The 22,977-nt window shown below is 37.6% G+C and overlaps 1 protein-coding gene across 1 annotated transcript in view; it reads right to left on the reverse strand.

Annotated features, from left to right (window-relative positions):
• Positions 1 to 22,977, reverse strand: part of LOC126755612 (uncharacterized) — a 168,171-nt gene that overhangs the window by 43,474 nt on the left and 101,720 nt on the right. Inside the window, exons 4-5 of the mRNA XM_050468311.1 lie at positions 9,862 to 10,070; positions 8,588 to 8,832 (exon numbers count right to left, since the gene is read on the reverse strand). Coding sequence (XP_050324268.1) covers positions 8,588 to 8,832; positions 9,862 to 10,070 — 454 coding nt within the window. The remainder of the gene's footprint in view (positions 1 to 8,587; positions 8,833 to 9,861; positions 10,071 to 22,977) is intronic.

The raw sequence follows: 22,977 nt of genomic DNA on the forward strand, positions 1-22,977 counted from the left end.
TTATGACTTGAACAAAATATCGTCGAAATGGTCACCACGGCTTTATGTGCCGTCTACATCAATTTTGAATGACCCAGAGCTGCATTTCGACTTAACTTCGGTTATAATGCGTTGAATGTTGTCTGCGAATTCTTTGAACTCCTCGGTCCTGATCAACTTCGGTTGCTTGGCGCAAACGATTGATTTAACATACCCCCATAGACAATAATCTAGTGGCTATAGGTTAAATTGCATGATCTGGACGAGTATTTGACTGGGACATTTATCGAAATTAACGAGTCGCCAAACTTTGTAGGTAAAGTGTCCATTTTTAGACGTGAAGCATGAGGCAGGACATCGTATTTTTCGAAATAAAGATTGCACGCTTGGATTTCATCAAATTCCGGCAAAAGAAAAAACAAAAAAATCGATCGACATAGTGTTATAACGCACGCAAATGATATATTGTAATTAAGGAAATAGATGCCGTAATATCGCAATCAGCACAAAAAGGTAAATTCTTGGAGATGCAACAGCATATCCTAAGCCACATGGGGCCACAATAGTGACAATATTTTTTGCTGACGAAGCCATTAAATCAGATGTGGGCCTCATCTGAGATGAGAAGATTTTTCGATGAACGTGAACTTGTGAATTTTTCGGAGAACGTGAATTTGGGTAGTAGCCTTGGAAATTTTCAAAATATGCACCAAAGTGAAACATGACATGCTAAAATGGCAAATTTTACTGAAAGCACTGACAAAATTTTACACAAAACCATAAACAAACATGGTCGCTACGAGCTGTTAAAACACGTTATCCCTACCAAGACGCTGTAGGAAGCATACAGCTTCGACTACCACCAATTTAAAAGTCATTGGAAGAATTCTCAAACCACCAGTCAAACAAATTTTTGCTGGAATTGTCATAAAATCCAGAGTACAATAGACAAATCAAACAAAGCAAGAAAAAAAAACAAACAAACAAAAATTGTTGTAACGAACAAATGAATTCTGTAACAGAGAGAAAACTATAACTGTAATTGAAAATTTCAAGTATAAAACCTGAGTAGTAAAGCCGATTAAGACCGTTTCAGACATTCACCATACAACAGATGCCCCGGCATATACACAGACACATAGCATATGAGCCACAAAGCTAACCAAAGCCAACTCAGTGCGGTCTTAGTCCAAAGCATGTGGGCAGCGGGCAGCAAAGCGTAGTAAAGAGCGGCAAAAAGGAGAGCAGAGAAATGTGTTTTGAAATTAGTTTCGAAAGAAGAACAAACAAAAAAGCTAAGCCGGCAAGACAAGAGCAGCCTTCGAGCATTTAGTGACTAAATTGCTGGAAGAAAACTACTACACACACACGCAAACAAAAAACGGAGAAATGCAAGTCAGGTGTAGAAATTAGTTTACTGTACAAAGCAACTGTAGCTTGCCGCAAATTCGAGCAGCAGGACAACTTGCAACACACGAAGGCCGCGCAGCAAGCAGAGGAAGTGCCGTAGTTGTACGCAAAAAGTTGCAAATACACAGCAAATAGAACGAAGCAAAGCAAATAAGCTAAGCAATGGACACGACGCAAGCATTATTTAAGCCGCGCAGCATTGATGACAACACACACAGTCCAGCGCTGACACAACACACGCTCATCTACCATTAATATATGTATGTGTGAATGTATGAATGTGCGTGTGTGGCGTCTGAGCGCCGAGATAAATAAGTATGCATGTGTGTGTGACATTTGTGTCCACTTTTGTCGGCGCGACGTTGCTGCGGCGCGTTGCACGAGATTAACTTGTAACAATGGCAAAGAAGTGAAAATAAATTGTAGCGCTGTAACCACGATTTACAATGTTCTCGAGTGCCACACGTTGGCGCGAACAATGTGTGAACGCGGCGAGTCGCACCAAAATTGTCCCACAAAGAGAGATTCATCATTTCCGGGTGGGCGTTAAGAACGGCTTAGAGGAGCGCGAACAATAAGCGCGCGTGAGTGGTCTTTACACCTAAATACTTATGGCTGAGTGTATGTGTGTGTGTGTGTGCGTGTATTGTTGCGGTGGCAGTTGAATTATGTAAATGGTAATGAAATGAAAATGAGGCATGCCACACACGTTGTGTGCTAAGTAGCAACGGCTTGGAGTACAGAAATATAGCCAGTAGAGAATGTAGAATATATGTAAAAAAAGTTGAAACTATGAATGAAATATTTTAGCTGTTAGATGCTCATATTTACAGAAGCTTATCGCCAGTACTTTAGTCGGCTTAACTGCACATAAATAAAAGTTAAGGTAACCGATCTTAAGGTTAGATATTTTCGAGTTTCTTAGCACTTGAACTAGTGCCTTAGTTTCTATGATATCGATCTGCAAATGTTCACACGTATATTTTTCCTCAAGTCGCTGCTCATTTGTCGAAATCGCCGATATCAGAAGACTATAGCGCATGGCTGTCATACAAACTGAACGATCGGATTCAACTGCTTGTGTGGGAAACTCTTTAATTTGCGGAGATATCTCTCGAAATTTGGCCTGGGTAATTATCTAAGCTTGCTATGCAATCTGTGAAGAAATTGTTAAGATTAGATAACTATAGCATATATGTGTCATATGAAGGTAACGACCAAAATCAAGTCCTTGTATGAAAAACTTTTTCATTTAATGAGATATCTTCAAGAAATTTGGCATGCATAATAGTTTGGAGCAATAGTGCAATCTGAGAAAAAAATTGTTCAAATGGGAACACTATAGTACGTCGTTGTCGTGCAAACTGAACGATGAGAATAAAATTCTTGAAATTAATTTTTGGTAATGTGAAGAGTATCATAACTTCAGTGCAACCAAAGTTAACGCGTTTTCTTATTATTCACAGTTTTTTTCTGGCTCCAGTGAATTAATATCGTTTTTTTAAATTCTCGAAGTTTCAAAGGAAAAATCGTCCCACAGGCTGTTCGCTTCATGAATAACAAGCTGCTAAACATACATTAATTGACTTATGGAGATGAAACTTCACGTGAACATTAAAAACAGTCATACCAATTTATATCAAAAACAAATATTTGTCGGTTTGGTTCACGCATGCAGTTTATACGGACTAGTCCGGGTCAGTTTTGGTCATGAATGTATACACCGAAAACGCTTTAGGTCAGTTATTAGCGCTTATTTCTTTGTATCACATAAGAAATATAAAATCTTATTAACTCGACAAAAGCCTAAAGTATAAATAGTTCAGTTCACAATATAATCTGCCTTGAAGTAAAAACCGATCGAGCAAACTACCTTAAGTTTATTCACAAGCTGTGATATAAAGAATTTAAAGAAAAGTTTATAATAATTAAATACTTTTAGACTAAAAATCTAAACAAATCTTCTGTCTATTTTGAGCTTTTGAAAAAAAACGAAGCATACCTTTCTGCGCCAACGAAATAACTACTACGTAAGGTTCGCCAAAATGTATGCTTTTGAAATTGAATTTGAATTTGAAGAAATTATTAATTTTTCCTACATCTTAGCGCTTGCTTGGACCTTCAATTACGTACGTTCATAAGCAATTATATTTAAGTGTAACCTTCCTTCAAAAGAGATTTAGGCCAAATATTCAAAAATATGCAACGAAATGCTACAATCATGTCGAGAGTTATGAATGCATGTAATCAAACCGCATTCCAGACATACTTGCACCTTTGCCTACTGACAAGTCACCACAGTGGGAACTGTCACTTTCCAACACCTAATCCCGTAATCATATTTCAAGCGCACCAAGCCGTCACAGCAGTAAATTCGGCGTCTATATGCGACTTGTCGTTTATTGTTGTTTTTGTTATGCATTCTGTGTTTGCTAGTTGTGGCGCAGGATACCAAAATAAACACTTTTAGTTAAATTGAAAAGAATTTGCCCCCAAATAAGTGAAGTCAAGTGAAGTGAAGTGAAATGAGTAAAGGCGAACACATGAGAGGCCCGAATGGCGTCGTGCAAAGAACACAACGCTGAACAAATGAAAAACAAACACCCACACACACACACATAGAAAGGCGAGTGCACTCTAGCTTATGGCAGGCTGTGAGGGAGCGTATTTGTATATGGGGACGTGCACTTGATTTGCCTCTCTGTATTACGTGTATTGTTGTTGTTGTGTGTAGTTATTTGCTTAAAGTCATCTTTTGTTGCTGCTGTTGTTGCTGGCTGTCAAGTCCGCACAGGCAATCTCCTAAATTATTATTTACATTCCATTCATGGTCCACACAGTCGAGACAGCATAATGAATAATCCAACTGGATTAAGATTATGGCACATATGTACCAACACATACTCACATACACATATGAAAAAATACACACATGCACGTAGAAAAAGATCAACACACACTTGGAGCGTGAGTCAAGTCAGCAGAATGCCTTTTTGTTAGCCATGTGACAGTTGCGTTTGTTTTCTGAGCATCTTCATAGTTGCTGCGCTTTAAATAATAAATGCTCAGCGCAATCACAATAATAATAACAATAACAGAAGCTGCTGCGGCAAGCAATCTGCCAAAAATATGAGTGAGTAGACAGGTTGGCAGACAATCGGGCAGGTAAACAATGCTGCATAACTGTGTTTGTTTATTTTGCTCTAAGCTGCTGGATCATTTGGAGAGATTCGGAGATACTTGTGGAATACTGATTGAATATAGTCAAAAAATTAATATAAACATATATATGTATGTACATATATTGTGTATACACATTGTGTTCGCAAGCGTTTAAAGTGCACACCTGGTACGAAATTTAAGGGAAAATTCTATTTTCCTTCACAAATACAAAAGGTTCCTTAAAAGAGATCGATCAGTTTATATTGCAGCTATAAGCTATAGTTGTTCAATCTGAATAATTTTTGGTCAGACTGCACCGGTGCTTTAGACAATAAACTATGGCAAAATTCGAGGAGATATCTTATAAACTGAAAAAGCTTTCCATACAAGCACTTTATTCCGATCGTTCAATTTATATGACAGCTATACGCTGTAGTTATCCGATCTGAACAATTTTTTTGGATATTGCATAATTGCTTTAGATAATAACTCATGCCAATTTTCTTGAAGATATCTCGTAAACTAAAAAAGCCTTCCACACAAGCACTTGACAACAATCGTTCAGTTTATATGGCAGCTACATGCTATAGTTATCTGATCTCAATAATTTCTTCTCAGATTGCAGTGTTGCCTTAGATAATAATTCACGCTAAATTTCATGAAGATATCTCGTCAAATGAAAAAGTTTTCCATACAAGCACTTTATTCCGATCGTTCAGATTGTATGGCAGCTATATGCTATATTAGTCCGATATCAGCCATTCCAACAAATGAGCGGCTTCTTGGCGAGAAAAAGATGGACGCAAAATTTCAGATCGATATCTCAAAAACTGAAGCACTAGTTTGTATATGTACGGAGTCAAGGACAGAGGAGGGATATGCAAACGGATATAGCTAAATCGACGTAGCTCATCACCCTCTGATCACTTACACAAATACTTTATAAGATAGCTGACGTTTCTTTTCGGGTGTTACAAACATCTTTACTTATTTAATATACCCTGGTTATGATATAAATATTTCTGTATAATAAATACCCCACCGCTTCCTTTTTGCATAGCTTCGCGGGAAATTAAAAAGCTTATCAAGAAAAATTATGCGCATTATAAGGAATTAAAATTACATAAACAAAGCGACTTCAGTTCCAAAAAAAAAAAAAAGAAAAGCAAAAACAATATGTGTGTCACATCTAAGCAACGGTGAAAAATTTGTGCTTTTCTTCACTGTCATACGAAAGCTTGCTAAGCTGAAAAAGCTGACATACATACATACACGTATAAGGTGACTTAGCCACGTAGAAGCTTCACCGCAAACCAGCATGTGGCATGACAATTTCGCTTCGGCATATCAAATTTTATAGGTGAACTCCCAAAAAGCAATTTGAAGCCTCGCGAAGACGCACACGCTTCGTGGAGGTGGAAAGCGTTGTGCTACGCGACAAATCCACTTCATTTGTCAAGGCGTAAGCAATTTATGTTAATTCATTTTTTATGTCATAATCATTGGTTGCATGCGAAACACGCCAAAAACGTTAACGCAACACATTTGACTACAGTTGCTGGCCAACTAAGTGGAAGCACGGCGTTGTGAGAACACAAAATATTAGTTGTGGTTGTTGTGTATTGTGGTTGTGAGTGGAAAAGAGAGTTCAAAAATTGGTATTAAATATTTTAGAGTATATTTGATAGCTTAACTCAAAGCAAGTCTAGGCATTAATAATCTTATTTAATTGAGGCTTGCAGAAAAATTAGTTTTTATTACAAATAGCTACATAAAAAATGTGTTTTTATAATATTTTCAACAATCACTATATTATATGTTAGTGTTACCAATTTTTCGCCATTAGACTGTACATTTATTTGCTTTTGTATAATGAAATATTAATGCATGTGTTACGCGCTCATGCCTAATCAGCAAAGCGGCCTAAAATATTGTCTGCAGTTTATTATTTACCAAAAGGAATGAAGAGGGTGTGTGCTTCCTCTGTTATAAAATATTTGTAAATATATTTTTTTGATACACTGTAGTCAAGTATATTAACTTTTTACGCCTAACAAAAGAATTAATCATTTACTTAGGTAAACATTAATGCATGGAACTTAATACACACAAGTGAATGAAATATATGTATATCTACGTCCTAGAATATGAATACGTTATATTGGGTGGGCTCAGTGGAAAAACTGGGTAAAAGGCAAATATATGCATGTCTCTGAGTAACTTCTTTCTCAGTTCGGGTCAAATTTGATCATATGAATATTTACGTTTAGTTTGTTTTTTTTTTCAGTCCGGGTCAAATTTGATCATACAGATATTTACTTTTGGTTTTTTCTCAGTCCGGGTCAAATTTGATCATTTAGATAATAATTTTAGATTTTTTTCGCAGTCTGGTTTAAATTTTATCATATGGATATATACTTTTAGATTTTTTTTCTCAGTCCGGAACAAATTTGATCATATGGATATTAACTTTTAGTTTTTTTCTAAGTCCGGTTCAAATTTGATCATATGGATATTTACTTTTAGTTTTTTTTTCTCGGACCGGATTTTCTTAAAAAGCCGAATTGTAAGTTTGGAATATTTTAAAGTAGTACCCTGCGCCATTGAACATTTCTAGTATGATTTTTTTTATATTATTTAATCGTTATGTCTCCATAGAGATGTTGCAAAGGTTATGCTTTTCGTTATACGAGAATAACTCCTCTATTGTCATACGCTTCCTTTTTCTAAATTTTTGAATTATTTTGTTTTGAAGTTAATATAAAGTTTTGTTTTTTTGTTAAGGAAACCCCAATGTTTTTGTGAAGTACAATCGAAATTAACTTTTGAATATAACATCCTTCAAATGGCCCACTTCTTTTGCAGCAACGATTTCGAGGAGCCAAATTTTCGAGTACTTTCTCCACTAAATCAAGTCGTTGTTATGAACAGCACGTTTAGTATTGACTTCTAAAGCTTGAATAGAGTCTGCGTTAGTGCTAAAGTCTAATAACTTCAAATAAGCCCACAAGAAGCAGTCTAAAGATGTTAAATCACAACTTCTTGGTGGCCACTCAATATCACAATTTCTTGAAATAATCGTATCACCAAACTTTTCTCGAAAAAATTCGGTTGTTGCACCAGCTGTATGGCACGCAGCCCAGTTTTGTTGGTTATCAACGATCTATGCAACTATCCATTGCCATTAAAAGGAACGGTGTTACCAGCTACATTTCGAAAGAAGTACGGATAGATGATTGCACCAGACCAAAAACTTCATATACCAAAGATAGTTTGTGGATTTTTTTTTTGCACCAGAACCGATAGGTTTGTTTATTTTCCGAAACACACCCTTGAAAGTGAGCGAGAAAATGATTTTCTTAAAAAAAATCGTGGTCGATTTCAAATTGGTCCAAAGTAATCCCCGCAAATTCACGACATTTACGGAGGTCCAATGGCTTAAGTTATTGAGTGAGAACAATTCTCTATGGATGCAAACCCAAATCTTTTCCTAAATCCATCAGGTTGTGATTTGAGACAGTGCCAATTCCTGAGAGCGTCTTGGAATCGACAATTTTCGAACTCTGCGGTCTTTAACAACACTTGTCTGAACGGTAGCAATATTTTCATTACTTCGAGAGGTTCTTCAGCTCATAGGTACTTGAACATTATGTATAGAAAACATAAGAATGAACGAAATGTATTCCTCTTAAGTTAAACTCAATTTTTCATAATTTATTCCACATTTTAACTTATGGCTCGACCCCTCTGGGCTCCAAAATAACTCAAAAAACTTGCTTCGAGAACACCTGTACCGCATATATACCTGCCAAAACTCACTTAAAAGTGTCCGAAAATGCTAAATTGCACTTACACTATATACATTTACAAGTGTACAACAACAGCAACAACTTTTATTAACAGCACTCAGTCATTCTTAAGGGCAGTCAGCACACAAGGGAACGAGACCACAACGCACAACTCAAACTCAACAGACGTGGAAGAGAGCAAACCCACTCACACTTACACAAATATAAATGTATATGGCGGTACTTACCGTTAGTAAATCCTTCCGTGCGATATTTTTCAAGTGTAGTATATTGCGAACGGTGCCATCTGGCTGCACATGGAAGGAGTCGTCGACGAGCGCGTGTTCGCGCCACCAGGAGACGCGCGGCGGCGGCACACCACCGCTGGACAGGCACGTCAGATTAACGCTGTCGCCCTCCAAGTAGGGACCGGCCAATTGGTCGCGTATTTCAGCGCCATTGTGATCCAGTATTGTTAAGCGTGTGGGCGGCACTGCGGGCGATAAAGAAGAAGAGGATGAAGCAGAGTATGAGCACAGAGCTTGAGGACGTATAACTGCAGGAATCTCAGGTATGCGAGAATGTTGCACGGAATGTGTGTCGAAAAAGGTGAAAGAAAAACGCAAAGAAATATTGCCTTGGGTGCCGGATGAGAATGTTGCACGGATGTAATAAGGCAAATACTATATGCTAGTCGCAATTCAAAGGCAGCAAAATTGGCGTTCGAGTGTATTGGCATTTCAGCACAGAAAAAATGGAGAAAAAAAAGTTGCTGGTTACAGTGAAAAATGTTATGAAAATGTCAGCAAGCTGACTGGTGACACCTTGCACGACGACGTTCTTACGAAGGTGTGAATGTACGCGTTTTTCACAGACACATACACAAGCGTACACTGGCTGTGCGAGTGTGGCAAATAAGCTGGAAGGGAAATGAAAAATGTGCGCTGCGGAAGCGGAAATGCCACGAGTGCGCTTAGTGGCTGGGGATAGCATGAGATGCGGGCGGTTGCGTATACGCCACAGATCACCCTCATGCCTGAGTGGGAGAGTGAGTAGCTGCTCCAGCGCAGTGTGTGTGTAACGCTAATGCCAAATGAAAAATATGAAATCATTTGATTTGCACAACAAAGTTAAGGAGCGCAGCGTTGCTTGGTGACAGCAAAGTTAAAGGAAAGGCGTGCGGCGAGTGGAAAAATGGTGACAAAAAGAAAGGCAAATATTTTGTAGGGAAGTATGTTGTAATTTAAAGGGCTTCCACAATTTAAGCGCTTGCTTTTGTATTGCCGAAACGTAACTCGTTGCCACAATGAAATGTGAATAGCCTGTAAATGGGTGTAGCTGATTAAATTCGTAGAAATTCATAGAAATCAATTTTCAACGCTAAGCGCCAGCAACACTCGTTTTTTTCACATCCCTGTTTATTTTTTTTTTTTGAAATGGCAAAATTCTGCACACAACATTCTGCAACTTTTCTCTCTTGAGCAGCATTACTGCTATTTTGTTTTTGTCTGTGGTAACTCACCTAAGACTGTCACATTAATGCGCCAATTGCGCGTCGGTGATTTATGAAAGTCCACGCGACACTTATAGAGGCCCGCATCGCTCAGTTGTATGTTCTTAATGCGCAGCGCCGGCGGATTTGTGTCGTAGTAGAAGTGCGCCTTGTTCTTGAAGACATTCTCGTCCGCCCAGGGTATGGCCTGATGCAGTGGACGGCCGCGCGCGTCAAAGCTGCAAAGAAAGCGCAAGAAATGAAATTGTTTAATAAATAAGCAATCGATTTTTATTTGCTATAAAAGTGGCATATATACGCACATACGTATACATAGACATGTTAGGTACAAACTATAATTAAAGAAATGAAGTGCGCGGCTTTAAGCTTATTACTGATATTTTGTTGTTCTTGTTGTTGTGGCTTAAGCCAAAAACAGTATTCAATAAGCCGAGTAATGGGGGATACTTAAGCGCTTAATATTTGTTAATTGCCTGCTTATTAATTGCCCTTGAAGCGGAGGGGCAGTGAAGAAGAGTGAGGCTCTTCTAATAAAAGCTTCCATTGCCTACTGTATATGGATGTATGTATCTATGCATGTGTGTATGTCTGTATGAATGCATATATGTTTGCATGTAATGCTGAGACAAAAATGCTTTGCAAAAAGTCAGTATGGATTACCGAAATTTTTTCAGTATGAAAATAGCAAGCAATTTATACAGAAATACAAACAAAACAAAAAAGAAAACAAAAATTAATGCTATCAACTAAAGTTCTGTCTTGTTGTGATAAAAATTAATAAGCCATAAATAATTATTGGTATTAGCAGTAATTTATGGCCAAATGAAGGATATAAAAGACTTAAAAGAGGAAGTAGAATATACAGCAGTGTCTGTAGTGGGGACGACTTTGAAAGAGGACCTCATATGGAGTGGCAAGGTGGAGGGATAGAAGGATTTTAGTGTTTACATTCACTTACGAATTTCAAAAAATTAATTTTTTGTTTTGCGAAAAATTCCAAAATTCGTTTATTTAAGAAAAGTCTCCAAAAATTTGGATTTCATTCGCTAATACTTTCGGAGATATGAGAGTATTTGTACGAATTTTTGAGCCTAGTTAATTGTCGCCGAAAACGAAGCGTTGTTTTCAGAGTTGTTGAGGAAAATTTCTTCGAAACGCGACAATTGATGATATATTAGTCAGCTAATAATAGAAGGAGTAAGATTTTTTAACATTAATCTCGGTTTTTGAACCACTCTGCAAAATAAATTTTTCACAGAAACCGACTTAATTTTTTAGAAGCCGCCACCTTATCAAAAATCAAAACTTAGGCTACTCCTTTGATCATTACGTAAAATAAATCAAACAAAATAACAACAATTTTTCTTGATTTTCGCATGTTACGTAGATTGTCTTTTATATATCAGTATTTGGCAACTCGAATGTTTCAATCTTGCAGCTCTTAGCTTTATCGTAAAGTTTCACATTTTTGATATTGTACATACTCAGAACGTTTTGACATACGACCACTATTTGTGTTGTTTACAGTAATTTAAAATATTCATCTCCGCCAAAAGTTGGCATTAAATCGCAAACATTTCTGAGCGATAATTTTTTAGAACTTTCGACGTGGATTAAGCCAGCAATAGTGCATGGAAGAACTTAATTCAGTGTTTGGCAATGAAGCTCAATCAAGGACCATTGTTTATCGACGATATTGTGAATCCAATCGAGACCGTGAATCATTCCAATACGAATTTCGTGAAGGTCGTTCATAACCAGTTGTTTTGCCGGAAAATGTTGGTGCTGTGCGCTAACTAATATTGTAAGATAATCAATTGACCTATCGTGAGGTAGAGGCAACTATAGGCATTAGCAGCACCAGCACACATAGAATATTGTATTAACATTCATTGTAGAAGAAAAATTTACATGTTGTATCCCACATGAATCACTCTTTACCACGCCAATGTGAGCTCTCACACATCGACTGAAACAACTGCATTTTTGAGCGCTCAAAACATGAACTTGATGAGTCATCCACCGTATAGTAATGCCTTGACACCGAATGGCTTCTTTTTATTTCCGTACGTAAAAACTTGACTAAGAATTCAACGTTCTTGGAAGCTAGAAAAGTCTCTTCAAGCATTCAAAAGTCATGTTTTGTAGATATGTCTATTAGAGTGACAAAAGTGTTTCCCAAATGGTTCAAACGCATTCAACAGTTTATAGACCTTTGTGGAGAATATTTTGAAAAACAATAGAGAGATTTGTGATGGTTAATACGTTTTCTTTCTCTAATCCCGAAATATAAATGGCAACCTATTTAGGTAATTATAAGCAGAAAAATCTTTTTTAACGTCAAACAACTCTATTCAGAAGTCCTGCTGGAGATCTGCTAAAGGATCAATGGAATTCAAATTTTTTCAACGAAGAAATGCTTGTTAAAGGTACGCTATTTTTAAAGGGTGATCTGTCTCGAGGATCCATTTGATGGTTACGCCTCCTCTAGCATCTGTTTTGAAGAAATATGGACGGTTGATTCGACTTGCCCACTAACCACATCAAACCGTTGTTTTTTCTGGATGAAATGGCAGCTCTTGAAACTCTTCGGTTTGATCTTTGCCTCAATACGACAATTTTACTTTGTTTACATACCTATTGAGCCAGAAATGGTCTCATCGCTGAACAAAATTTTGCTCGAAAACGTTGGATCCACTTGGAACTTTTCAAGAGCCCATAGAGCGAAGTGATATCACTTGAGAAGGTCGAGCGGCTGCTTTTCTAGCACAAGCTGTACCTCTACTTGGATCACCCGGTATTTAATTATTGAAAAAAAATCTCTTATTCAACTGAGTTACCGCAAAATTAATTTAAATATTAAAAGATGAAAGCTAATTAAGCAAATAGTAGATTTTTGTTAAAAAAAAACCAAAAAAAAATGTCAAAAATGATTTTCTTATATTTTTCTGTAGTATTAGAAATATATTTCAGAGTAATCCATTATTATATATAAGATTCATGTCACTCGTATACATACACATACAAATACATACACTTCCATATTTTGCTTTATGACACGTGTATGCAATTCCTGCTAAAAGTATCCTTAAGCAGTGCCAACGCTCGCCCAAAATCATGCATAGCAGTTGTTGTTATTACTATAAGTTTTTCTGAGCTACGCTGAGAATGAATTATGGATGCTAATTGAGTTCAATTAGCAGCGGCAGCATATGTGCTTAGCGTGAGCGATTACTGGCACTCATATCAGCTGACTAACAGGCCGTCAAATTAGCACCGACACTTCCAGGAATCTATATACTCGCGTGTAATAAACTGCGAATGCGTGGCATGTTGCCAATAGTGCCACAAAAGTAACGTTACAAGTGCCGACCGAATGCCGAATAGGAGTAGAAGGTGCAAACCACTGTTGTGTGGGGTTGATTATGTTTTCTTTTGGCTTTCATAGTTAATGAGTATAAACAGTTAGAGGTGGTAATAAGTATGCATTTGCGTGTGTATAAGAGGGGCAGTGGGGTTGATCTAAGAAGGGGAGGTAATACTGAAGGTTAAGTGAGTAATAAAAATGTAAGCGGATCAAGGCGAGGGAGATTAATAAAAATATAAGAGGTAAATTTGATGGTGAAAAAAGAAACGAGGGTAACCCTATATATAATTTATGTATATAACTGCTCAGCAAGACGAGCTGAGTCGATTTAGTCAAGTCCATCGATCTACCGGTCTGTCTATATATACGCGATCTAGTCCCTGAGTTTATGAGATATCGAACTGAAATTTTGCATACGTTCTTTTCTCACTAACATGCTGCTCACTTCTCGGAACGGCCGATATCGGATTACAATAGCACATAGCTGCCATACAAACTGAACAATTGGAATAAGGGGTTGTATGAAAAACTCTTTTATTTGACAAGATATCCTCATGAAATTTGGCATGAATTATTTTATATTAAAACGTTATAATCTGTGAAGAAAAGGCTCATATCGGACAATTATAGCTTATAGCTGCCATACAAACTGACTGGTCGAAATCAAGTTGTTGTATGAAAAACTTTTTCATTTGACAAGATATTCTTTTGAAATTTGTCGTGGATAATAATCTAAGACAATGGTGCAATCTCCAAAGAAACTGTCAAGATCGGAGCACTATAGCATATAGCTGCCATACAAACTGGTCTATCTAAATCAAGTTCTGGTATGAAAAAATTTCTCATTTGACAAGATATCGCCACGAAATTTGGCAAGAATTATTGTCTAAAGCAACGTTACAATCTCTGTAAAGAATGTGCAGATCGGACCACTATAGCATATAGCTGTCATACAAACTGAACAACTGGAATAAGGCGCTTGTATGGATAACTTCTTAATTTGAAAAGATAAACTCACGAAATTTGGTATGGCTAATTGTCCAATGCAGTGCTACTAACCATGTTCGAAAGAAAATTTTCAGATCGGTCTGCTATATCATGTAGTTGTCTTAGAAACTACAGTTTTTTGTACAAAAAAGTGTTTTGTTTGTGAACGGTATTAAAGCAACCATATTTTTCTTGCATTTATTGTATATTTGCTTTAAATTCCTGAAAATTTTTAAACTCAAAATTATGCTAGAAAAATTATGGCTTATTTGCTATAGCACACATTTTATGAACATTTTAATTTCCACCGTTTTATGTTGCATTTGCTTTATGCCACAATTAAGCACTCATTAGCCTCAAACCAAATTAAAAACCGTAATAAAATTGCAATTTTCCAAAAGTGTGAACTTAATGTTTCATTTGTCAGCAATCAACATAAATTAGTGTAAACATACACAATAGTAGAACAGAACAACAATAGCAACAAAAGCGGCATGAGCACAAGCTATAGTTGCACTATAATGAAATAAATGGTAAACAAGCGTGTCAAAAGTGTCAAATTGGCAATTAAATGTTGCAGCTATGAAACTTCAAAAGCGCAAAAGAAGCTACAACACACATACACACACACACGTACAAGCGCTCATATGAAAACTGTTGACAGCTCACTCAAAGTGACAGTGTGGCAGCAAATGGCTGTCACTTATCATTAAAACTCAGCGACACTCGGCAAAGGAAGAAGACTGCAGCTGCAGAGAAAGCGAAAATGACTGGCATGCGCTTTTCTCCACACTTCGTATTAAAATTCCTGACATAAATTTCTCGCGCATAAAATTAAAAATATAAATAAAAGTTTTTATTAAAATTGACAACAATTTCGTTTGTGACATTCGGCTATATAATTTGATGACAGCGTCAATGCACTTAGCCACTGTCTCCCCCGCCATACACACATACACACATACAGACACATATATACAAACACATGGAGTTGTATTCGGCACACGATTAACGCAACGTGTCGAGTCGCTTTTAGGCGCTAAGCCATACAAAGCTGTTGTTGCTTGTATTGCTGCTGCTATGTTGCTGTTTTTGTTGTTGGCGGCCAGCGTGTCGTGAGAGCGAACGTAAAAATTTGTGTGATGAGCCACTGAGGAGCTTTCAGTTAGTACATAAACAACAAAAAGCACAATAAGAACAACAGCAGCTAACGGCGTTTGGTAGGCTATAAAGGCGCCTATAGGCCCGACCATTGACACGGATGCCGGCAGTGACAGCAACAATTTCACCGTCGCATGTTTGTTTTTGCATACAATTTGTTGTTGTTGTATACCAAATGTTGTTGTATACCAACTGTTGTTGTATACGAAATGTTGTTGTATACCAAATGTTGTTGTATACCAATTTTTGTTGCTAACAGTTTGTTGCTGCCTTTTTATTATTGTTGTCTGCTTGTAAAAGCAAATATGCTGGCGTTGACGTGTGAACTGACAATCGCTCAAGCGCCTCTGTGTGCCGTTATTGTGTAGCATTTGATGTGAACGCATTTTTATGGCCCATATTTTGTGTATTTTGTGTATCACGCAAGGTGGGTGCAGCGATTGTAGTGTGAGGGGGGGCTGAAGCCAACAGGCTTGCTTAGTGCGTGTGTGTGTTGCGTTTGGCGGGCAACAAAATGCCGTTTTGTCCAGCGCAACAACGTTAATGCGCTGCCCCAGCCTCCCAGCTTGCGTTTCAGCAGCGTATTTGCTTGTAAACCTGCGCGTGAACACGCCACAGCTGCTGGCTGCTAGCAGCTCGCTGACAGTCCGTCCATTTGTTTGTCAATGTTTTGACACAATTCATCCAATAAGCATTGGCGCATTCAAATTTTACGAGTTCCATATTTTTACATGCTCTCCGCCCAGCAAGGCAATGAAAACGGTGCGGAAAGCTGTAAAAAGAAGCGTCGAAGCAACGAAATTACAACAACAAAATTCTTCGAAAATATTTTATCGCTGCTGTGCACACAAACTTCACATTCATTTTGTTGTTATTGCCACCTTTATTGCCGTTGGACGTTTGCTCACACATTCGCTTTGCTCCAGCCATTTTATGGCTTATCTAAATGCCGAGCTTTACAAGCGAGAGAACACGAAAAAAATACGAAAAAACACGAAAAATTGAAAGCAAGTCAAATAGTTGTTATTCGGCATAGCGGTTGCTTGTGAATATGTAAGCGTATAAATTTCTAAAGTCGCCAACTAAAATCTAAGACTAAAATCCAAAACTAAAAATAAAAAAATTGAACGCACCAAAATCATCGATATCAAATTTTAAACGATTTTTTAATGCAACGGCATTTAATTTGAGCTGCTACTGCGCTGGCAAGGCCATAAAATACGCGCTCATTCAGACACTGACATACACATATACATACAAACATATAAAGCATCAGAAGAATAGCAACAGCAGCGCCGAGAATGTGGCACTTGCATGCGGAAGCGGAAAATTATATGGCAAATTAAAACCACAGAAGGGATTAGTGACAGCACAGCAATTTTTGGTGACACAAGCGCTCTCCGCACCCTCCTTCCAACTCAATATCAAATTCTCCATACATTTCCCGTCTATCTGTCTCTCTCTTCCTTTCCGTCTCTCCGTTTCTGTCTATTTCCATGTCTCTCTTTCTCTTTCCCTCTCTATCTCACTCATTCTCTCATGCGCGCTTTCTCTTTTTCACTGTCATTTTACGACATTTTAGTGTAGCTTCCTTTACCCCCTCCTCCTCTCCGCTAGAATATCGACAGCAGTCGGTTATTAAAACATACTTACTGGTAAATGTTGGGGAGCAAGTCTGCCGCGCGCACATTAAATTTGTATTAAATTTATAGACCAGAAAATGTAATCGCTAGAACAGTGTTGCATTTTGATGCTGCAAACCTGTTGTTGTAAGCTCATAAAAGCTGATGGCACCACACAATTTAATGGTTTAGCAAAGCGCTGGCTTACAATTTCTACAGCCTTATGTGTGTGTGTGTAGGTGTGGTGCTGCTTAGTTATTATAATTGCTAAAAGGGCAGCTGCGGACTGGGCCCCACTCTGTTATGTCAAGTGTTGTGGCCAGAATGTTCATTAAAAGTATTCCGTATTCCTGAAGGCTGGGCCAGCAATGGATTTGTAGAGCTTAACAGCGTCTAATGGAAATCTAACGGTAAGAGTTCGGCGGTTGGGGTTCAAAAATATTTTATTAGGAAACGATAATTCATTGCAGAATTTTGTTGTTATTTGTATAAAAACATTGCTAAATAAAGTCAGGTTGGCATGCTGATCTTTTTTTGTATTTATTTTATAGGGTTTTTACCATCTCAGTACCTCATACTGTTAGTTCCAAAAACGAAGCCCCCAAAAACAAATGCATACAACAGGTCAATTAAAACCTACACATAGATGGCGCTACTGAAGTTAAATCCATATGACTTTTAGTTCGTTCTAACCTTCAAAAGTCCTGTGTATGAATTTGATAGCTGTCAAGTCATTAGTTTGAATTGAATTATAACACCTTGAGTGAGGCAACTTTTGTTATTGTGAAAAAAATGGATCAAAAAAATTTCGCGTTTTGATAAAATATTGCTATCCGAAGAGGAAAAATACTGTTGAAGCAAAAATTTGGCGTGCTGACAAGTTTCTGGACACTGCCTCAGGAAAATCAACCAAGGATTGGTATGCTAAGTTTCGACGTGGTGAAATGAGCACCGAAAACGGTAAACGCAGTGGACGCCCGAAAGAGCTTGTTATCGACGAGAACATGAAAAGAGTCCAGAAAAAAGTGAAGTTGTTCGAGATAGCAGGCCACTCCAAAGATATGAACCGAACGTCTACATCAAATCTTTCACGAATATTTGACTTTGAGGAAGCTCTGTGGAAACTGGGTACATGCGAGCTCAGCTTTGCCTAAACCCAACGGCAAGTTGTTGATTCGAAGCAGTGTTTGAAGATGTTCAAGCGTACAAAAACCGAGTTTTTGCATCGATATGTAACAATGGATGGAAAGATGGCTCCATCACTTAACTCCGAAGTTCAAACCACAGTCATCCGAATAAACTGCACACGAAGAACCCGCTCCAAAGCGTGGAAAAATACAACAGTCGGCTGCCACGGTTATGACGTCCATATTCTGAGATGCGCAGGGAATAATTTTTATTGACTACCTTGAAAAAGGAAGCACCATCAGCAACGACTATTAGATAGTGTTATTGGAGCATTTGAAGGACGAAATCGCAGGAAGAACTGCCGCATTTGAAGAAAACGAAAGTGTTGTTTCTCCAAAACAAGGCAATTGTCACAAGTCGCTGAAAAAGTTGGCAAAAATCCATGGACAGGGCTTCGGACTATTCCCACATTCACCGTATTATCCAGATCTGGCCTTCAGCGACAATATCCTGTACTCAGGTCTCAAAAGAACACTCGCTGGGTAGAAATTTTCATTGAATGAATAGGTGATTGCCGAAACTGAGGCCTATTTGGAAGCAAAGAGCAAATCGTACAACAAAAATTATGTCGAAAAGTAGGAGGGTCACTTTAGTCAGTGTATCAACTTTGAGGGAAACTATGTTGAATAAGAAACAAAAACCGAATTTTGCCAAAAAAGTATATTTTACTATGGTAGGCCGCGAACTTTTCAACTGACCTGTTATTATTCACGCCATATTTAACAAAGCAGCTGAAGCTGAATTTTTATGATACTATCTTATGAAGGTCTTAATGTAGAGGTTAAGGCCCAAATGTAAGCCTTGCAAGCTTGAAAATATTTAGAGTTTAATCATCTGTACTTTAGCGAATGGTAATTAATTTTCAACATAAATATTTTTCACACTTTTCACTGTTGTTATGACAGTGTTTCACAAGTTCAATAAAAAAAACTACAGTACTGCCAAAAATAATTTTGTTATAATAATTACCAACCTAATTTTCGACAATGTTAATGTAAACCAGCCTTACACACCTATACATACGTATATAATATATGCAAAATTATGTAACAATTTTACGATTACAATTATATATTTGACCTACTTACACTCGTTATTATATAATGAATGTGATTAATTTCCATTAGAATTAAATATTTACATATCGATGTTAGAAAATTATGAAAACCTAACCGGCGGCGTTGACTAAATCAATTAGCTTGGAAATGTTAAAAGCGAAATACAACAAAAAAGACGTAATCAATGGCACAAAAAGCAACTCACACAGGCACAAACATGCAGAGCGAATAGAACGCGCATCGGACGCGCGTAGTGCATAACTAACATTTCGATAATTACAACAATTATCATGCGTCGAGCTTGCATTAAAATTTAATTTCCTAATTTTCTGGGTACATCGCCGCTGGGCAACAAACAAATCGGCCTAAAAAGCATAATGGCATTGCTACACTTTGCTATGCAGTACCATGCTATGTTGTGTTATGCGGTGCTTTGCTATGTGTTATTTTGAAATTACGCCAAATAGCCGATGGCCTTGAGGCAAACACACATATGTATGTAATATGCATGACAAATAAGAATAATATTGGAGAATTTACACGAGCGATTGCCGGCAATAAATGTTCAGTGAGAGACTTTAAAGCGAAGCTGGCAGGGTTTATGCGGTAAAAACGCTCAATTTCACTTTATGAAGAACACAAAGGATATCATTCAAATACAAAAAGTTTTGCTAAATGAATAATGTCCAAGATGCAACACAAGCCGTCTACACGAGCGTAAGACAAGTCTCGAAAGGAGTCTACAAGCAAAAGTTTTCTTTGACGCACCGTTTTGCGCATCAAATATTCAAAATCGTAAACAAGTGACAAAGTATTGACTCAACAGCAATGCCATTGAAAAGGAATCGCAACCCAAACGGCTGACGGCATTTTGAAGACGAAGTGCGCAAGGAGTTGGCAATGGCGTGCGCTAGCGTGGGAAGAGTGCGTAGTGAACACAGCAATAATAATAAAAATAGCATTGGGAAAGTCACTGCAGAGACAATATTTACGAATTAATTAAGTAAGCGGCGTGACAAGGCAAAAAACTGCCTGACCCTGTTCAAAAATTCATTGCGTCTGACGGCGTGGCATGAATATCGGCTGTTAAGTACACGGTGGTATGTGTCCTAGAGGGTGTAAAGTGAGACGCAGCGCCAATGTGCTCACTTTTGTGCGTCAAGAAAAGCACTTGGTTGCTATTGTTTTCCGGTATGAAGGCATGCTTTTTAGTTTCGTGAAAGGCTGTGATTTTTGTATTTTTCGGATGGTTGCATATTTTATTTAAATGAATTTATATTTGAGTTGGACTGAATAGGACTGAGACGAGTAGGTCCTTGTGGCATTTCCTACAGTGGCCATATAAAGGAGCGTAAATTTGGTGTGGGATTAATGGTGGGAGAGAGACTCCGTCGCCGAGTCTTGCGGTGAATACTCCTGTGGATGAACGTCTACCCACAATCCGCATCTAAGCGAAGTTCTTCAACATATCGCCTGGGCAGATAATTTATTTCGTTCACATATTATTATTAAGAGGTCCTAGCCCAGTCAAAATTAGATGGTTTTCGGATTTTAATGAGTTTCGGATTTTTGAAGTTTTCGTGTGACAAAAAATTAAAATTTTCTTCAGTAGTGTAAGTATTTAGTATTTGTATCGCTTTTACAGAAGAATTGTGATCAATTCATGGCTTTTAGTCGAAGTATGTATATATGTAATTCCTCCTGGTACCAAATATGAGCTCAGATAGCGCATACTTAAAGCTGCCTCAGAGTGTTCACCGATTGCGCAGGAACCATAAATAGTCTCACTTAGACTAGATGTTTTTGAAAATTTTAGTAAGAATCTAAGTTTTTGATTTCAGCGTATCATAACTTGTGGGCAACATTGCTAGCAGATTCAGGCTGGTCGCTTGCGATTCCCTAAAGAGACTTTTGAGAGCCAAAATAAAATCTAAAATTAAAAAAAACTTTCTTCACAATTAGTAAATTAAAAAAAAATAATAATTTAAATTGTCAAATATTAAGAAAAAACGTTAAAGTTTCTGATATTTTTTATTGCTAATTTTTATCACCCGAAAGTACAATGAAAATAGCTTTGCTCGTTAAACAAACAGAAACAGAAACAGAAATTCTGCCATTAACTTTCCTCATACACCTTAAGTGCTGCAGCGCTTTTTGCATAATTATATTTAGTAATTCTGTTTGAGCTACTTAATTTGCTTACAAATTCGTGCTTTTATTACACTCACGTAATTTCGAACAAAAGCACCGTAATTATTGATTGAAATGTTACAACTTTGTTGTGACTTTAAATTAAAAGTCGCAGCAACAGCATTGGCGGGGTGCGGCGCTCATGTATTATGCATGCAACAGCGGCGCACAGACAAATATACATATACATTAAAGAAAAATACAAAATATTAACAAGAGCCGCGCGCCGCCGCACGTCACCGCAACGCAGCTACGCTTTTAACATTTTGCTTTCTTCGCTGCGGCTGCTTTTACGCTTGACTTCTGCTTTTGGGGCTTCTTTGTGGGTGCACGCGCAAGTATGTGTGTGTATGTGCGCGCAATTAAATATTTCTTGCTGCGCTTGTCGCAGGCGAATTATGAAATTCATTAAAAATGCTCGAAAATAAAAATGAAAACAATAAAAAAATCAATAAACGATCAGCAACAACAGCAATAAAGCGACGACAGCGACTATTTCATGTTACACACAAACAACTACAGGCATATACATATATAGATTTAGGTAAGCATAGCGTACATGCCACACGAAGGTGGCATTAATGGATGCAACTACAAGCGCGCAGCAAGCGAAAGAGCGCGGGGAAAAATCTGAAAAAATATGTCAATCAATAAAATGTTATAATTTAAATAACGACATGAATGAAATTGACAAGTTAAGTTTTTTTTCGTTTTTCTCTCACTTCGTGGTACTAAATACAATTTACATTTCACTGACGCTTTATGGGCTTTATGAGGGCACCGCAGTGCCTGTCGCTGGCCTTTATTAGGTCTTACATGAGTTTATTTAAACCTGGCTATGCTAGATATATGGTTGTATGTGTATATAGGTATGTGAGTGTGTGTATGTGGCGCTGATTTCCGCGGCGCTTAGCAACTCGCTGCTGAGTTTGGGGGCGCGCTGCTGCTGGCCACATCTGCCGTTGTGATTTTGTTACATTCTGACACAGCAACATGATGTAAACTGTTGTTGTGTATTTTTAGAATTTTTTTAATGTCTTGTACTGAACAAAATGTTGACAATAGAAGACTGTGTTTTATGTGCGGCATTTTAATGTGCATAAACACATCGATACAAACATACACACTTATAAATGTAGCTGAAAAGCTGAAAAGCAAAATAACGTAACATCACATTTCATAAGTTTAAGGGCCGCGGAAACAATTAAAAAAAAAGTGAGTTTCAGTTATAAACGGTTATTTATTGGTTATATATTGGTTTTGTATTGGTTATATCTGACAGCAGAAGCAGAAATTTTTATGCTTCATGCACAAAACGATATAACAGAAACCACTCATATTGAACAAAATTTTCCTTTCGGTTATAAAACGGTTATATATTACTTATATATAGGTTATATATCGGCTATGTTTTGGTTATATCTGACGGCTGATGTAGTGAATCGTAAGTAAAACATGCTCAATTTCGATACTTTTGAGGATGCGTTGTTTTGCATTTTAGGTGACGAGATATACATATAGGCACCCCAGTATGCCTGTATGAATGAAGCAT

The sequence above is a fragment of the Bactrocera neohumeralis genome, chromosome 4 (genome assembly GCF_024586455.1).
Source record: "Bactrocera neohumeralis isolate Rockhampton chromosome 4, APGP_CSIRO_Bneo_wtdbg2-racon-allhic-juicebox.fasta_v2, whole genome shotgun sequence".
NCBI lineage: Eukaryota > Metazoa > Arthropoda > Insecta > Diptera > Tephritidae > Bactrocera > Bactrocera neohumeralis.